Source organism: Ischnura elegans, chromosome 3, assembly GCF_921293095.1.
Source record: "Ischnura elegans chromosome 3, ioIscEleg1.1, whole genome shotgun sequence".
Classification (NCBI taxonomy): Eukaryota; Metazoa; Arthropoda; class Insecta; order Odonata; family Coenagrionidae; genus Ischnura; species Ischnura elegans.
In genome coordinates, this window is record NC_060248.1 from 114,712,122 (window position 1) to 114,731,090 (window position 18,969).

At 39.0% G+C, this 18,969-nt stretch overlaps 1 protein-coding gene across 3 annotated transcripts in view; it reads left to right on the forward strand.

Annotated features, from left to right (window-relative positions):
* Positions 1–277: 277 nt before the first annotated feature.
* The window catches only part of LOC124156393 (coiled-coil domain-containing protein 186-like), a 45,011-nt gene continuing 26,319 nt past the window's right edge, over positions 278–18,969 (forward strand). For all 3 annotated transcript variants that reach the window (XM_046530929.1, XM_046530928.1, XM_046530930.1), the window contains exons 1-7: positions 278–1,174; positions 1,409–1,607; positions 5,047–5,259; positions 6,995–7,114; positions 8,754–8,889; positions 13,572–13,726; positions 16,886–17,028. In XM_046530929.1, the coding sequence (XP_046386885.1) occupies positions 462–1,174; positions 1,409–1,607; positions 5,047–5,259; positions 6,995–7,114; positions 8,754–8,889; positions 13,572–13,726; positions 16,886–17,028 (1,679 nt within the window). In that variant the 5' untranslated portion in view covers positions 278–461. The remainder of the gene's footprint in view (positions 1,175–1,408; positions 1,608–5,046; positions 5,260–6,994; positions 7,115–8,753; positions 8,890–13,571; positions 13,727–16,885; positions 17,029–18,969) is intronic.

The following is an 18,969-nucleotide window of genomic DNA, read 5'->3' on the forward strand; positions in this document are numbered from 1 at the left end:
GTTTTCCTAATGCATACTTGTTTTTTTGTACATGTAATTGACATGACCAAGTTGTATATTTTGTATTCTTGTAATGTAATTGACTCGACTAAGTTTCTTTATTGCATGTAATTTTGACGAATCCATGCAAATGTATTTGCCCACGGACAATAAACTTTATTATTATTATAATCATGTGACTCGTGGATGGTACGGATGGCATCATGATCAGCACGCTTTTAAATCTTCCGCCATGTCCCAGCTGCTGCGGCCGACTCCGACTCGTACAAATGAAGTACGTATTTACGTTATGCGCTGGAAGTTGTAAACGTATTTACTGGCTGACTACGATCTGCCAATGTTGTGGAACAGTATTTATCTCACTCTCCCTGTTATGAGTCTCGAAGTCCATGCTTTTCATTTAAATAAATATTGTCGCTGCGATATGGCGTTTAGTGTTTAGATTCTGGTGACTTCGAGTGATGAATGGTGATAAAACTCTGAATTCTGATTCGAATGTGTCACAAGCTGGAAGTGAAGTAGTAACCATTGATAATGAAAGTACAAACCACGAGGAAAATGAAGAAGAAACGGAAAAGGATAGCGTTATCTCAGGGAAAACAGACCAGTTGGACACGTCGGAGGGCCAGAATGGGTCAAAACCAACTAGTCCCGATTGTGAGCCCTTAGTTAGCAGTGATGGAGGTAGTGAAGTTTCTAACCCTCCCGTGGAAGATAATGAAGAGCATGCTGATATAGTTTCCCCCGGAGGAGAATCTGTCTCAGGAATTGGTCATAAGGCTGCCTGCTCTGAGCCTGTTCCAGAAGATGCCCGCACATCCGCCGAGTGTAAAGAGATGCCAAATGAAGATAATCAAAGCAATCGAACTGGGGAGAGTACTGCTGAAAATACTCCCGTAAGGTCGATTAAAGACGAAGAGACTGAATCTACTAAGTCTGATTCTTCTGACATTATCCCCAGTTCTACAGACTCGTCCAGGAAAAGTTACAGTGGTCGAAATGGTGTGGCCAGAGATACTGTTATTTACGAAAATGTATCGGACGATGATTTTGGAACTGATAATCAGTATGATAGTTCGGACTCATTCCTTAACCATCCTGTTTACAAATCTTTGGTCCAGGAATTAGCATCTTACAAGGAACAACTTGGACTGTGCCATGTTGAGATTGACAGGTACTGATAAGTTATTTTCTATCTAAAATTGCCGCAAAAGATAAGTAATTTATTGAGAATTAGCTTTCAACATCTTGTATAAAATTTTATAGTTCATTTAATCTTGAAGTTTGGGGTTTGGTTTCATAGGATAACCGACTAATAAAATATGAAGTGTTTTCGATGAATTTTCCATAACGTCTAATGATTTCCATAAAATATGTACAAAAACCAAGTGATTTATTTTATTTACAGGCTGGAGACTGAGAATCAGCGTTTGGAAGCGGAAAAGTCGCATGAAATCTACATTGTTCAGTTAGAGGCTTTGGAGAAAACAATTAGCCAACAGCAAAAGACCATTCAAACCCTTACAGAAGAGAAGAAACATTTGGAAGAGACCACTGCTAAAAGTTACCAAGAATTGAAGCAAGATCTTGAGAGCAAATTGCAAAAGGTATGTGAATGTTAATCGCGTACCTAACCTTTCTAGAATCAGGGCTGGGTTTGTGAGTTGGCTGGCCCTTTTTACGAAACAGGTCAAGTGGGGGCGGATAGTCTGTCACTATTCACCCTAATGTTGGTCAAATATTGACCGACTCAACGATATTTATGTCGAGCCTGTCAATATTTGACCTGTATTACTTTCACTCAATCTATCAGTGATTCAACCTGAAGGTTAGTTTAAGTAGCTGAGGGTAGAGCTCACCTCGGAATAAGCCACAGGCCAGGGAATTTGGCTGAGGGGCCATGGGACTGGGTGGTACCCTCTTTTCAAGATTTCTCTCTCATATTTTTAATTTTGTAGTGGCCCAGTAATGGAAAAATTCTATTTCCAAAAATTTGCATGTGTTGGTGCATGATGTATGAGGATAGCCTGCAATGTCAAACTATGCCTTGGGATTTGTGCCTTTCACTTTCGAGAATGGCTGAACTTTCCTCTTTGTCAAAAACGTCCTAGTTTCATCTTTCCTATGTAATGCTACGGTGGAGATGCTATCAAAATGAACTGGTTGTCAGTCATCTCTTGACACTGGTCACTCGTCTCTTGTCTTTGGTCAGTCACGATGTAGCCATCTATGGAAGACGAAGCACGGGCCATACTGCCTGTGCTACTGAAGAGCCTCACTGTGTCATCACTACAATTTAACTTTCTCAGAAGTTAATTTCTCATTACATTAACGTTTAATGCTTAATGGTGTTCCCAGCATTGTGTGAAGCGTGGCTGCCACAATTTTGATTCAAGTCAAATTCTACTCGGGGGCCGTGAGCCATCTGGGAGAGGTTTGGTTCCCTCTGGGACCTCCCTGGCTCTGCCCATGCTATTGGCATATGATATTAAACATTCAGGTTTGGGGGACTATTTCCTTTCCCTGGGCCTTTTGATACAGGGGGATTTTTATTTTGTTGTACCTAAAGGCTTCATTTGACATTTTATTCAGGATCCTGCGATCAATAGGCCAATGCTCTACCCTCTCTCACTCCACTTCTTTATGAATGTGAATTTCTCTGTTAATTTTTTAAATATGTAACCCCATGTAATCTAAGCATGGCTTTAGCATCGAATTGAGGCCCAACCCTAGTGTGAGGTACAGGTCTGATTGTAGCATCTTTGGAGCAGGCTCTGGTAAGATTGGCTGGTATACTTCTTAGTTGGTCCCTCCGATTTATGTTTGTATCTATCTGTACACCAAGAAGTTTTAAATTGTTTGGTGGTCACAAAAGCCATAGATCTATTTTTGCATTTCTGATCATGAGGATCCATTCTAGTTCTATGATTTTCATAGTATCCAAAGAAGTCGATGAGATTGGGTTGATGTAGTGGCTTGTGTTGGCCTATCACCCCTGGGGCGGGTGTTCAAATCCTGGAGATGGCAGAGATTTTTTAGAGCTTTACGCTATGATCCCCTTAGTACCTTTTGTTAAGAACAGGCAAATGCCAACATCAGGTTTCTGTCCACCTTAGCTTCCCTATCCTTCCTTATGATGCAAATGACCTTAGCTGTTTGACTCCTCCTCCTATTACTAAGTCATCAGTTTCTTGTGACTTATGTTTACTATTTGTAAACATAAAGGAAAAATGAATGAAAAACTACTTCTTTTATTTTGCTGAGAAGAAAACCAATGTTGTATTTGAAGAATGAGTAGGCCTCCGGATGAATTATTTCCTGTAGGAGCTTGCAATTCCATCACTCACTATAACCATAGTAACCCTGTTACTGTGCTCTGAACCAATGGTGCTAGTCAACTAAGCTTATCTTTGTGATCCCTGAAAATTTCCATGGAATTAATCGGACTTCCTTCTTATGCCTATTACTTCTTGAAAACAAAGAATTCAAACTTTGCCCAAGGAAGTGCCCAGTGCTACATGAAAACATATTTAACAATATATATCCCTGGATGAGGAAGCTTTAAAAATGTTATTTGGGTGAATTAGTTGGGTTTCATAATCACAGCAATCATTACTTTCACTAAATAATTATCCATATAAACAATGATGCACACATTTTGTAGGGATAACCCTTTTAGTCTCTTGAGAGCCATTAGTTTGTCATGTATGTTTATCGTAAAAATCATGCTACAGGAAAGGTTTCTCTATTTTCTGTTTCAATGAAGACTACCCAGTTTTTGAGTGAGCTTTTCACCATTTTTGATTTACTGTTAATTGTGATAGAGTTTGAAAAGTGAACAGACCTGTAATTTTTTGGTTTTTCAATGCTTCGTCTAATTCTGGAGCTATTTACTGTAAAAAAATTGACTGCCTTAACAATTTAACCGATTAGTTGATTACATCACGAATTCATGATGTGCAGTTCACCACATCTCAGCTATTCCTCCGCCGTGTGCATTATTTTTGGGTTTTTTGTTGTTGCTTATGCTTGTGAGTGATTCCTTTCCTCAATAAGTGGTTATCCCTGAAAATGTGAATGAGCTGAAAATAAGTGATGCACTGAATAGTAGAGGCCTTCACGTTGTAGAAATCCATCTTACTGATTTGTGAATGAAAAACTTTGCTGTTTCTACAATTTGGAACTTTATTTTCCTGACTAGTTTCGATACACTGTATCATATTCATAGGACTAGCAGTACAAGTAGCGTTGCTGTGGGTTATATACCAAAAAGGGGGGGGGCAAAGAGTGGAAGGGGTGGGGAGGGGAAAGGGGTGGAGAGGAGATGTCTGTAGAGCGCAGCCTTCCCTAAGTACGTTCCCTTTCCTCTCCCCCCCCCTCCTACGCAAAGTGCAACAATGTAGCGCTCTACAGACATCTCCTCTCCACCCCTTTCCCCTCCCCACCCCTTCCACTCTTTGCCCCCCCCCCCCTTTTTGGTATATAACCCACAGCAACGCTACTTGTACTGCTAGTCCTATGAATATGATACAGTGTATCGAAACTAGTCAGGAAAATAAAGTTCCAAATTGTAGAAACAGCAAAGTTTTTCATTCACAAATCAGTGAAAATAAGTATTAGAATGTGGAATTATAATGATTGTGGAACTCATTTGCAAATTGCTGAGTGGTGAATTTCAACAAAAAGTTATTTTTAAAATAATATAAATGCTCTCTTTTTAACAGTTTTTACGAGAAATTTAAATGCTTGTAGCCATTGGTCATGCTCTGCTGATAAATTCATTGAGTGACCAGTCTTACTGATTGATTCAGTGGTCCTATACCTAAGGTTTAAATAAATCATAAATAAATTGATTGGTGAGAAACCATTGAGCTCAGTGGAAATATACTCCTGGTTATGTTGGCTGAATGCGACAATTATTTATTATTACCAAGGTGACAAATATCTCAAGGGAAAGAACCCAATTTATTGATAGTAATCCAATTAAAAATATTTTGTGCCTGCAGCCCCAAGGAACAATGAGTTAATTATTATTTATTCCTCTAGTTATCAAAAATGTATGAAGGTGCTAACCGGGAAAAAGAAGCAATGGTGATTAGATATGCTACCTCAGAACGTGATGTCATTGAAGGCAAGAAGCAACGAGATAACCTGGATAAGAAGTTACGAGAAGCAGTCAAAGAGAGGGAGATCCTTGTCAGCAAAGTCAAAGCTATGAATGGAGAGAAGGCTCGAATATGCTTGATTCTAGATGGGAAGGTAAGGCTGTGATATCCAGTGGCTGAGAGTTAGACTTTTGCCCTTTGTGTTGTATTAAAATTTCAGGGTCATGCTATGGGATGATGTGACAAATTTGCTTATAAGTTTAGATTTCACTTATTTGGCAGCTCTGTCAAGCTTTAATGCATTTTCTCTTGAGGTATCCATGGTGTGTACCTATGAGACAGCAAATGAGCAATCTGCAGAATGCCAATTATAAAATTATCTTATTATTGGTAGTTATGAGGTTTTAATTCAGTTCACTGATCCAAAGCAGAACTTCTCTCAATGTTATGAAAATATTGCAGAATGAAAATGAAGGATACAGGAAGATATCATGCTGTGTATTATTGCCAACATTTCTCCATCCTTGGAAAGTTTTCACCTTTGCATCGGCTATTGTGAAAATATAATGAACATTCTGCTTTTGGGGTCTTCAAAATGGAAACTGTATGGAATTTAACTTTTTTAAAACAATTTTGAGTTATTGGTTTTGTTGAATGCTTACATTCTAGGTATTTTGCCATTTTTTGTGCCCCAAAATTGTTGTAGTCAAGATAAAATTGGTGATAGGTGTAAAATGAAAATCAAAGAATATTGCAAGTTACAAAAAAGTTATGTAGGTAATCCAATCCATTATTAATTTTTCTCTAAAAATACTTATCAGCAGTGAAAACATCTTTGCAAACATTTAATTATATGTGGTGCATAAAGGAAATGGCCAAAGGCTATTCAATCTTCGCCATTGATGTGTATGTTTATGTATGATTCTCTTCTTTAGTTAATGTATGGATAAATTAGTGGAGTTTTGTCCTCTTCATTTAACCCTTTCCTGGAGGCACCTACAATTGTAAAACGTTTTCCGTGCTATGAGTAGCATGAGGATATTTTTAAACTCTCTGTATGGAGCTCTTTTTTAGGTTGGAGTTACCCTGGTATTTTTGTCCCTCATATTTGGGGTCAACTCAATGTCCCAACTCAATGGGGTGCCCCTCTCTAACCCCAGCCATCTGACAAGGCTCACTAACCCTATCATAACATGAATGGATGGTCAACTTATTGCGTTACCAGTGTTTTTTCAACCAAATATTGCATTTGATGTTCAATAATTTACTCTTCTAAAAGAATTACTGAAATTTTTTTGAGGATTGTGGAATTTTAAATGGGTTTCTAGCATTAATGGCAACAAAGTTAGTGAGTACAAGGTAATAATGCTACAAGTCCTGAAGTGCGTTATTTTTAACACTAAAATTTCGTTTGAAAATTGCTTACGCACAGAAAAAATCGAAGAATTCATTTCGAAGTATAAAATAAACTTGTAGTATGCACCAAAATATATCATTGAAAAAACTATTGGCAATATAACCACTTCCCAATGGATTCCTGCGGTGAGGATGATCATAAATGAGTGGTAGGGTCGGTCTTAATTGCCGAGGAGTTGCCTTAAGGTCACACTAAGCTGGGTCTCAGGCCAGTCCGGAATGCATCTGACAATGGCTACCTCAGCGGTCACTTCCCTTCCCTCACATTGGCTAGAGCCGATGACCGGTCTTTTGCCTTGAAACATCTACGACAGCTATATCCGATGTCAGGTCTTCTGCATATGAAAATGCCCGTCGGCTCCACCCGACGTTCGGTGCGAAAAGGTTAAAATAAAAATATATGTATGCCAAAGTACCTGTCTATTATTTGTTGTAATTTCATTAGCTCTCAAAAATAATTTTTTACATTCCAGTGCAATGAACTCACCGAAGTTCAGAAGGAGAATGAGAAGCTGAAAGAAGAATTGAATCTTCGTGAGGTCAAATTGAAATGGACGCAGAATAAACTAAAAATTGAAACAGAAGGCCATAAAGTGAGTACATATATGTGTATTTATGTGTGTTTTTAAGAAATTGCTCTCAATTGCATATCATTGGTTCTAATGGGAGTATTTTCCCTGGGTTCATTCTGCCTCATCCTTCACTCATCAACTGCTCTTTTTGGACTATAGAATTTCATTTGAATTGTATTGCTGCTGATTGTGGATGTAATGTCTCCAGTTTGATTCCTTGAACTACCAATATTTTTCTTTTTACTTTTAACATTTTTTCATTTCACTATTTAGCCTTAATGTTGAATCGCCTGATTTGTATTTTTCACTGCGTGAGGGTCTATCAACAGATCCCAAAAAGTGAACTGTTACATAGGTATTTGTTGGTAATGTCTCACAATATTCAAAGATACCATCTCCATTGAAGTCACAGTGAATTAATGCAGCTACTTATTGTTGTAATCGGATAATGCAAATGAAATAACCATGTGCGTAGAAAAGTGGTGAATTTCTTATGCTTGAAATAGGCAATAGGTAGTGCTAGTTGCATGTAGACATGAAAAGGGAATATGTATGTGACTTTTAACCTTCCTCATAGTATGCTGGTCAGTAAACCATCACATTTCAGACTTATGACCGCCACTGATTGTATCACTACTAGATGTGTTGTACCAGGCATTTCCCTTGTAATATCATCTAGCTGCTTCAATACCTCTTCTCTTCTCTCTGGTGAATTGTTGGCATGAACACCGTCGCTTGTTTATATAAACACATGAACAACTAAAATGTTTTTCATATCATCCTTAACTGGTAGGCCCCTAATACCAAAGCTGTCGCCACCCACTCCTGTCCCAGGCCTCCTCCTTGGTTTCCTTGTACCTTCTGTTTATCCTGATTTTGTGTATCATTTCTAGCCTTCTTCTTCCTCTTCTCTTTTCTCTCTCCACTGTTCCCTTGACCACTGTATTTAAAATCCCTTTCCCTCTAAAAATGTGCCCGATCAATTTTTCCCTTTCTGATTTTCATGGTTTTTAATCATGTTCTGTCCTTAATTAATCTTTCCTAAGCCTCCTCATTTCTGACTTCTACCCATTTCACTCTCTATAGCCTCCTCCATACCCACATCTCAATAGCATTGTTCCTATCCTTGTCTCTTCTTCTCAAGGTCCTGTCTTTGCATCCATGCAGTATAGCATACCTCACATAACATTTCACCCGTCTCTTTCTCAGTTCTAAGTCCATTCTGCTACGTAGCACCTTTCTCTTCTTATCAAAAGATTCCTTTCCCATGGCTATTTTTGTCTTTATCTCCTTCCACACTCCTCAGATCATACATACAATATAACTTATTCCATGGTTTATTTTAATATACAATATATATTCACAATGGAATAAGGTTTTGACTTGATATTTAGTGGGTAGCTGGGTTTTAATAAATACTGATACCATAGTGAACGTAAATGTGTAATGCTCAATGCACCATTTTTATCGAGTAAAGTCTGTATTTTCTCATTTTTGGGCTTATGGCTTATCTTCTTAGAATAAAAAATTATCAATGTATTATGAGTGGTTTACAATGACTGTTATGAGTTGGTATAAAAACAGTTCATTAATTAAGTGTACTGAAACATGTCTGGTGTCATGGATTAACTAACACTCTTAAATTTTTGGTCTCCTGCAGGAAGTGAGAGAAAAGCTTGAAAGCCAAAATTTAAAAATGCAGTCCTTCAAAGATGAGATTGAGAGTGTACGGAGAGAGAGCCAAGAAATGGTTCGGGCATATCAAGAAAGCCAGGAGAATCGTGCTTATACTCTTGGTATAGTAAATATTTTACAAATTTCCAGCATAGTATTTACTAGAGATGTGCGAATAGTATCCGCGAATACCTCGAATATTAGAAAGTATTCGATATTCGAGGTTTCGAATAGTTATGCGTAAAGTACCACCTCGAATACCTCGAATACTTTGAATTTCGCGTCATACACTGTCGCACGCACGTCGTTGGTAGTTGACTCGGAAAAATGTGGAGAACTGTAGTCATTTAGTGCTCGCAGCGCCGTTTTACGCAAGTTGACGAATTACATCAAATTCTTGGATTTTAGCGGTGAAAAGAGTTCGACGAGGGGAACCAAAAATGGTCGGGTGAAAAAATCCGAAAATCCCCGATTCCCCCCACCAGGAGAACCTCAGTGCCGTGGGATAGCAACCTCAGGGCATTTCCCATGATCCGCTATCCCCCTCCATTCAGCACTCGCCTCACCCACTCTGACGCTTTCCTCTTCTCCGAAATCAAACAAAAGGTCCCAGCTCGCGCAGGGATCGCATTACGAAGACCCCTCCTTCGAAAAAAATATCGAGTTACGAGAACAATAAAAACGTGTTTCACGCCCTCCTCCTTTTCTCACCCACTGACCTTTTTCTGGGTACCTGCTTCGAAGTTCCCCATTCCTGGAGGTCGACTGCTGTGTGAGTACCTTGGGATACTTACATTAGCGCATTTCCCACGATCCGCTATCCCCCTCCATTCAGCACTCGCCTCACCCACTCTGAGGCTTTCCTCTTCTTCGAAATAAAAAAAAAGTCACAGCTCGCGCTGGGATCATATTACGAAGACCTTAGCTTCGAAAAAATACCAAGTTACACGAGAACAATAGAAACGTGTTTCGGGCCCTCCCTTTTCTCCCCCACTGACCTTTTTTTTCCTACCAGCTTCCAAGTTCCCCATTTCTGCGGAGGTCAACCGCTGCATGAGTCATCTATTAGCACAAAAGGTGTCTAAGAATGACTTTCGTCAATTGATGTTACACCTTTATTGAATTGAAATATTAGTAATGTGCGCGTACTTTCAAAAAGAATAAGACCAAACACGACGTATTTCTGAGTTTATTTAAGCATTTTACGCAAAGAAATAAATGTCAAAATACGATGGAGACTTATTGTTAGCATTCTGGCGAAACTCGATATGAGCAGCAGAGCTTCTCGGAAGTTGATGCGGTATTTTTTTCCGAAAGCATATATCAAGTTACAATTAATGAGTGGTGCTACAGTAGACTCTCGTTATTACGAAGTTCACAAGACTGAAAAATCGGAGGTTCATAATAACGAAGTTCGTAAGAACGTTTCTTTCAGGAATCGTCGAAAGGAATAGTGTATTATAAACGCGATTAAATTACGTGGAAATATATGTAGACAGGATAATTCGTTTTAGTTTTTCAACAGAAGACTGCGCCATGACGCAATCGAGGGTTGATATTTTCCCGAATACATGAACTCGTCATTCAAACTAGATGCGTCCCAAGACCTTGTTTCTAGGTTGATAAAATTAGTCCGGCCACCGAGAGTTGTCCAAAAACAGACAAAATGGTCTAGGTCTGGGTAGGGTGTGAGGGGGCCAGGTAAGAAAGGGAAACGCTGACAAAGTGTTCCATGAAGAAAAGAACCGGAAGGGATGACGAGCGTGAAGGACATAGAGGAATTACTTGTTCTTGTGATTCGAAGAATGGGCTTGTTTTGGTAGATCAGGCTCATTTCGGTGTTCGTTTATGCATTTGACAACGTTGTATGACTAGGCGAGGGTGTGAGGTGCGTTTGGGGGACAGCGATTGGCTTTAAACCGTGCTGGCACAGGATTATCCGCCCATCCTATTGTGCCGTAATCGGACAACCCTCGCCAGCCGGACTGTATGTAATTTATCGCAGAATACGGTTATCCTGTGGGATGCAACACTGCATTACACGTATGCGCTTACCCACGCTTGTGGTGAACTGATCTAGCGGGGCCTGCGATGCATTCGGAGCCGAAAAAATAGCTCCCCGCGGTGACGAAGAACGGGCGTAACTTTGAACAGTTCCTAAATTCACACCATTTTCATTGATACCTTATTCAGATCATGTTCACAGTGAGAGTTTCCCACCGCCACACCGCGTAGTATCGGCCAAATCGAAAGGCGCCAAATTTGAAAATTGAAAATTTTGAATGCTCGTATCTCTGAAAATTCGTAAATCGAATGTGCATAGGAAGAGTACTGACTGTACATCCTATTTACGAACGGTTATGAGTAGGGCACCCTGACTACACAGTAATGAAGCTACATAGTTATATGATGTTGCGTGTAAACTAAATAAAGAACCATAATTGACGCTCTTAGGCACAGTAAACGAGAATAACTTAAACGTGACGCAATTACTGAAACTTAAGTGTAGTGAATATCCACTTAAATGCCGTGACTTGTGCGTGCAACTTCGTACTAAAGTTCGTATTGTAACCGCCGGGACCGGGACTTAGGTTCGTAATTTCGTAAAAACGAAAATTTCGTAATAACGTTTCTTTTACTATAGCGTGGATAGGCCTTTTTGATGGGACCAACGGTTTGCTTCGTAATAACGAGAACTTCGTAACAACGTTGTTCGTATTAACGAGAGTCTACTGTATAAATCTTTATTGTTACAGTCCCAGACAAAGGGATATTTTCTCAGAATATTTGGTTTCTCCCTGATAGAAATTCCAATCCATCTTCTTATCTCGTGAGAACTCCCAAAGATGGACTGAAAATAATTGAAGAAGATCCGGTGGAATAGAGCTTGTATTTTGCAAAATGCCTCAGATTGTCAGCTAGCACTTGGCAGCAGAAGTGGGGGTAAAGCGATGTTAGTTGAATTAATGACATGCCCAATTGTTTCCATAAAATTAAAATATTCATTAATCAGCTAAATTCCTGTTCGAATCATTTAAAGGAAATCAAAATTACTCCCCAAAATCTTGTGTTGCCTGCTGCATAGGCAACCGAGTCAAACATACCAGCCATTTAGTATTCGAGGTATTCGTAATTCGAGGTATTCGAATATTCGAGCAATGATTTAATATTCGAATTCGATATTCGAATTCGAGAAATCTGCTATTCGACCCATCTCTAGTATTTACATGCACGGTGTATCAACTAGGCAGGATGGTTGCCTAGTGGGTGGAGTCTTTGACAACTGAATTAAAGGGTGTGTAAGTGGGTGTTTCAACTAGTTCACAAAATGATGAAGTTGAATTTTATTGATTTTCAAAATTTCCTGTAGGCCATATAATTTCTCATTTACCTGTAGTCCTGGAGTTCTGGGAATTGCTGCGTAGGTAACATTATCTGCTCAACGTTTTCGCACACGATTTTGGCTCGGTGGGTAAGCGTTTTTATGATCCTTTCCTAGACGTCCTGGTTGAAAGAAAAATGGTTGAAAGCCTAAGCCATCCAGTGTATAGAAAGAAGACCAACACTGTCAGGTATTTAAATTCAACATCGAATCATCACCCACAACAAAAGGCCTGCATCATAAAAACGCTAACCCACTGAGCCAAAATCGTGTGTGATGCAGAGCATATCAGTGGTGAAATGCGACACCTTATGTGGGCACTGAAAGGTAATGGTTACAGTGTCTCTTTCATAAAAAGAGCGATGAAAGAAAGACACCCACTTCAAGATGACGACCACAAGGGGAAGAAGCCATTAGCATATGCTAAACTTCCATGCATCTCAGGAGTCACTGATAGAAACGCTAGAATCCTTCTAAAAGACAACATCAAGACTCGCTTCTGCATGGTGAAGAAAATTAAAAATATCCTGCCTTCACCGAAGGATAGCCATCCTCCCCTTCAATCCATGGGAGTGTATGAGGTGCCCTGCTGCTGCGGCAGAAGCTCTGTGGGACAGAGCAAGCGTTCTATCTCCCAAAGGCTTAAAGAGCATGAAAGAGCGTTGAAACTACATCAGTGGGACGCATATGCGGTCGCTGAACATTACGCCTCCAGCCCTGGGCATAAAATAATGTTTAATGCTACACGGGTATTAGTGAAGGCGGAAGAATATCATCCGCATCTTATATGAGAATCCATTGAGATAGCGAAAAGGTCAAACAACTTCAATAAAGAGGATGGATATAACCTCAGCCGCATATGGAGAGGGTTCCTGGCCCAATCTAATGACCAACGGCTATCGCCTTCCGTGAAAATTCAAATTGGGTCTACAATGGGTTAACGAAACCGTTCTCGTCCCACACTTATACGAGAATGGTTTCCCTCCCATTCTCTTGAAAACACTCCCATTAGGAGGAGTGAAACATTGAGTAGATAATATTACCTACGCAGCATTTCCCGAAAGCAGCCACCAACCTTATCATTATTTTGCTATTCTGATAAAAGTCATTGATGATAATCTGATGCTGGAAATAACTGTGTTGTTGGATATCCTCCAACAACACAGTGTTACTCCTCAACATCGTCATTACCCTTCATATTATTTCAAATGATTAGTGATGGTTGCCCACATTAATTCCTGATTGAAATGATTTTCTTAATACATACTTAATTAGAGCTGGGAGTGGTAATTAATTTTTTAATTCAATTTGATACTGGAAATTAAATTGAATGATAACCAGACTTTAGATGTTTTTGTGTTGGCATTAATTTATAAGATCATTTCATTTTGCTTGATTCGATGGTATGTTGATTACTTACAGATAAGCAGCTGAAAGAGCAGCAAGCTCAGTTAATCATGGAGCGCCACGAGAAGGAAGATAAAGAAGGAGTCAGGAAAATTCTGCTGCAGGAGGTGGAAAACTTCAAGTCCAAACATAAGGTCATCATAGAAGAAAATAACCTCCTGTCTGTCAAAGTGAGTTGTTGACTGTTAAAGTCTGTTGAACATTGGAATGAAACATCAGTTTTTGTCTTTGGGGTTAAAATTAATGTGAATTTTAGAAACTTAAATGTGCCAAAATTCTTTTAGCTCTGGCTAATTTTTCTCACACTTTTTATCCCAATGAAATCATGGTGCTAAAATGACAGGTATTCACTCTAAACAATATTAAGGTCAGACCATTCCTTTGGTTATTAGAATTCTTGTGTAGGAAAATTGTGAAAGAATACAAAATACCATTAACCATAACAGTTTCACTATGCCTTATGATCTCTCCTCTCCATGGATATAATGTTAACAATTGCATATGTCATTAGTAATTTTTACTTGTGATTGATACATTGTTATGTAGTAATTTTTAATTTTAATCTTACCCAAAGATGGTGCAAGCAATCATTACATTTTTAGTAATCAAAAGTGGAAATTTGAAATCCATGTGTGCTGATTGAAAGAGCGTTACAACTACATAAATCTCACCCTTAAGGTTAAATTTTTTGTAGAATTCATTTGCCAATGTCTGAAAAGCCTAATTCAAAAATTTTAACTATTGTTTTATGCGAAGGCATTAAATAATACCATAGACTCTCGTTATTACGAAGTTCATGGGACCGAAAAACCAGAGGTTCATATTAATGAAGGTCGTATGAACGTTTCTTTTAGGAATCGACGATAAAAAACAGTATTTAATATACACGATTAAATTACGCGCAAATATATAAAAACAAGAAAATTCGTCGCAGTTTCTCAATTGAAGAATGCGGCAAAGTGCAATCGAGGGTTCATATCTTCCCGAATATATATTAAGTCATTGATATACGAGCTATATGCATTCCGAGACCTTGTTGGTAAGTTGATAAACCTACAGTCCGGCTGCCAAAGGTTGCCTGAAGACAGCCGGAATGGTCTAGTCTGTAGTAAGGTGCAAAGTTGCCAGGTAAGAAAGCGAAACGTCTGCGTCACTTGTAAACAAAAGGGTTCCCTAAAGAAAGGAGCTGGAAAGGACGACGAGCGTGAAGGACCCAAAGGAAGAATCCCTTGTTTTAGTGATTTGAAGAAAGGGTTTGTTTTGGTTGCTCAGGCTTAATTCGGTGCTCCATATGCATGCGACAACGTTGTATGACTAGGTGAGTGTGTGAGGCGCATTTGGGGGACACTATACCTTATGATCTCTCCTCTCCATGGATATAATGTTAACAATTACATATGTCATTAGTAATTTTTACTTGTAATTGATATGTTTGTTATGTAGTAATTTTTAATTTTAATCTTACCCAAAGATGGCGCAAGCAATCATTACATTTTTAGTAATCAAAAGTGGAAATTTGAAATCCACGTGTGCTGATTGAAAGAGAGTTAGAACTACATAAACCTCACAGCGATTGGCAGCAAACCGTTTTGGCACAGGTTTTTTCCGACCCTCCTTTTGTGCTGTCACCGGACAACTCTCTCCGGCCGGGCTGCATGCAAGGCATCGAGGAGTACGGTCATCCTGCAGAATGCAACACTGCATCACAATTGTGCGCTAACTCATGATTGTGATGAACTGATCTAGCTGGGTGTGCGACGCAGCCGGAGCTGTAAAAAATCGCTCTCCACAGTAAGGAAGAACGGGCGACACGCTGAACAGTTCCTAACTTCACACCAGATTCAATGACACATTGTTAGGATTATGCCCTAAGTGAGAGTTCCTCTACGCCACACCGCGTCGCATCGGTCAAATCGAAAGGCGCTAAATTCGAAATTTGAAATTTTTGAATGCTCGTATCTCTGAAAGTTCGTAAATCTAATGTTCGTAGGAAGAGGACTAACTGTACGTCCATTTTACGAGCGTTTATGATTGGGTAACCATGATTCCACCAACGCACCTCACACCCTTGCCTAGTCATACAACATTGTCACATGCGTACGGAGCACCGAAATTAGACTGAGCTACCCAAACAAGCCCTTTCTTCAAATCATCAAAACAAGGGATTCTTCCTTTGGGTCCTTCATGCTTGTCGTCCCCTCTGGCTCCTTTCTTCAGGGAAGCCTTTTGTCTACATGTGACGTGGGCGTTTCCATTTCATACTGGGTAACCTATCACCCTACTCCAGACTAGACCATTCTGCCTGTCTTCGGACAACTTTCGGCGGCTGGACTGTAGGTTTATCACCTTACAAACAAGGTCTTGGAATGCATCTAGTTCATGCATAGACCTTTATTCAGGAAGATTTCAACCCTCGATTGCGTTATGCTGCATTCTTCTATTGATAAACTGTAACAAATTTCTTGTTTGCATACATTTGCGCGTAATTTAATCGGGTTTATTATATACTGTTTTTTTTCGACGATTCCTAATAGATGTTTATACGAACTTCAATATTACGAACCTCCATTTTTTGGTCCTGTGAACTTCGTAATAACGAGAGTCTACTGTTGTACCATATTTCCCCCTCTCAATGTAGTCTCTCCCCCCCTAATTTGGAGCTTCAGTTTCGGGAAAAAATTTAAAAATGTATTTGAATATAGTCCCTCACTATTTAATTTTACCACGGGCATTTTTGGACAAAAAGGGGGCACTTTATTCAGGTAAATACGGTACTTCCTGTTTGATAAAATAATGACTGCGATTGCATTATCTACAGGAGTAAAATTTAAAGTAATTGTAAATGTAATCCCCCTGAATACTTTTTTAGAGTAATTTTGCATTTGTAAATAATGAAAAATTTGACAGTGTAATTCTAATTGAGCCTGATTACATTTTTTTCAATACTTTTCTCATCACTGTCCATTTCTCTAAGGACTGTGATTTTGGCCTTCGTTAACACAATGGTAGTGTGAACATAATGGTTCTTTTATCCCTTTTGCTCCAATCCCCACACCAGAAGCATCATTGATCTCCTTAATAACGTTGGTGCCTCCTTTTTTCCTTTGCTACCTCCCCCTCTTGAGGTGCTGAGCATATAAGAGAAAGTAATTTATGAGCCCGGCCTCAAGATTGTGTCCCCGTTGGATCTGCAAGGATCTCAATCCAGTTATAGTGATCATTGCTCAGGAATGATCTATTTTATTCATAATTTTATTCCTCTGCTTGTAAGCAATTTGTCAAGAGTTGAGATTGCTACTTGTTTCACTTGAATGCATTTCCACTTACAGGTGCAAAGGCTCGAGAAAGAACGTTTGGAATATGAGAAAAACTTAGCCAGCCAAAAGAGGGTTGTTGACGATCAGAGGCAGAACATGGCTGACCTAAGTGCTAAATTGACTCAAATGGAATCCCTCCGTTTGCAGTTGCAGCAGTGAGTATCTCTTGAGTGGCTACAAAAGTGCATTACTTATGCTATGCATACTGCGTTAAAGGTGAATGAGTGATTAAGTCTCATATTTTTTACTGGAATCAACACTTGAAAAGATGTTGTGTTTCATGAGATGGCTAGGAAGTTACATTACACTCACTGTCAAAAAACTTCTTTTTCAACCTAGATGTAAAGACATTATCTAAAACTAAAAAGAATTTACAGGCGGTCCCCGACTTTCGTACACAATGCGTTCCCGAAAACTTGTACGAAAGTCGAATGTACGAAAGTCGAACCATTGACTTCCATACTAATTAGGGGTTACGTTCCAAAAGAGCGGAATATACGTACAACAACCTTTTTTTCACGGAATTCATTTCAATTGACTTAATTTTAATAATACGTTAATAAAACTCCTCAAATCATCTAATTTCTTTCGAAAATACGCAGAAAATGCAGTAAAAAAAATAAAAGTTTAAAAAACAAGAACTCCGTTGGCTATCGAGTAAAACTTCCTCTTGGCGTTTAAGTTGACGTTCCACTTATTACGTCCACTATAAATAAAAAGACATATCAAGAAGCATAACAAAATGTAGTTGTTGAACCCGCACTCTGGATACCTTTTAATTTTTACACCAAAATTCGACATTTGGCAGGTGACATTCGTGATCGCGTATATTTCGCATGTTATTCAAAAAAGACAAAAGACAAACGGAATTCGGGTGATATTTCGTGCAATATCGTTGCTGAAGGTGTACATGAATTAAACAGCACTCAAACGAAAAAACACAATTAGAAAGAAGATCTTACTAGTTTTATTGAAAGCTATTTGATGATGTCTGGTCAACTTCTTTTGAAAAATATCTTCAATGAAGGCTTTCTTCTTCTCTTGATAAAGGAGCCTATAGCAGGCAGTCTCTCTCCCAAATAAATCACCTAGATTAGAGTCAACTACCAACAATTCCCTTCATTATATACGTTCGTATTGTTCGCATATATTGCCATTTGAAACAATTGAATGTTGGGATGCGCAATACACATCGCGGGAATTTTAAAAAATTACAGACCAACGTCCGAAAGTCCGAGTTTAGCGTACGAAAGTCAAGTAATTGGTGTCAATTTTGAACGTACGAAAGTGCGAATTGTACGAAAGTCGAGTGTACGAAAGTCGAGGACCGCCTGTACTTGTAACACAAACAAATCCTTATGATAATGCATGGTTTGTCTTTGTATTACATCTTTTTACTGAAGATAAAAACTTTCAAACTGAGGTTTCATTCATTTTGAAACGGACAGGTATTGAAAGTTCCTCTAGGGGATACTTCTGTATGCTGTGATTGGTGTATTAGCACTAGGAGTATTTTTTTCACCAATTTTTTATGTTTACATATTACTGGAGTGCTGTGCATATATATATATATATATATATTGTGGCATCCCACCCCCGACTCGCCCGGATACCACAATAGAACCGGGGGAGACGTCGCACAAAAATAAAAAGAAATATACAAATCCGCGAAGATCCCTCCCGCATGGGACCTACGGGACAAAACTATGCCACTCACTTCTCGTAATTCACATAAATAAGAAAAATATTCCCCTTCTGTGAAGATGATTGCGGGTGGGGGGTTCCCGATTCAAACTGATGGGTGACGTTCGGGCGCTGATGCACTCGTCCAACACGCATTTACGGAAGGAAAACGGACGGGGCGAAAGGAAGGGCGAGGGATATTTTCCTTGAGGTGACCCGTGAAGGAAATCAGAACAAAACACTCACTCAAACACTTTCAATTAAACAAAATATAATTCACACAAGTAATGTTGCATATGACAAAAACAAAAAGGAACCCTCTTATACGCTAATGAAATATGAATTGGTGAAAGCCACTTATGAAACATCAATGATAAATAAATAAAAAAAAACAACAATATAACTTGGTTTCG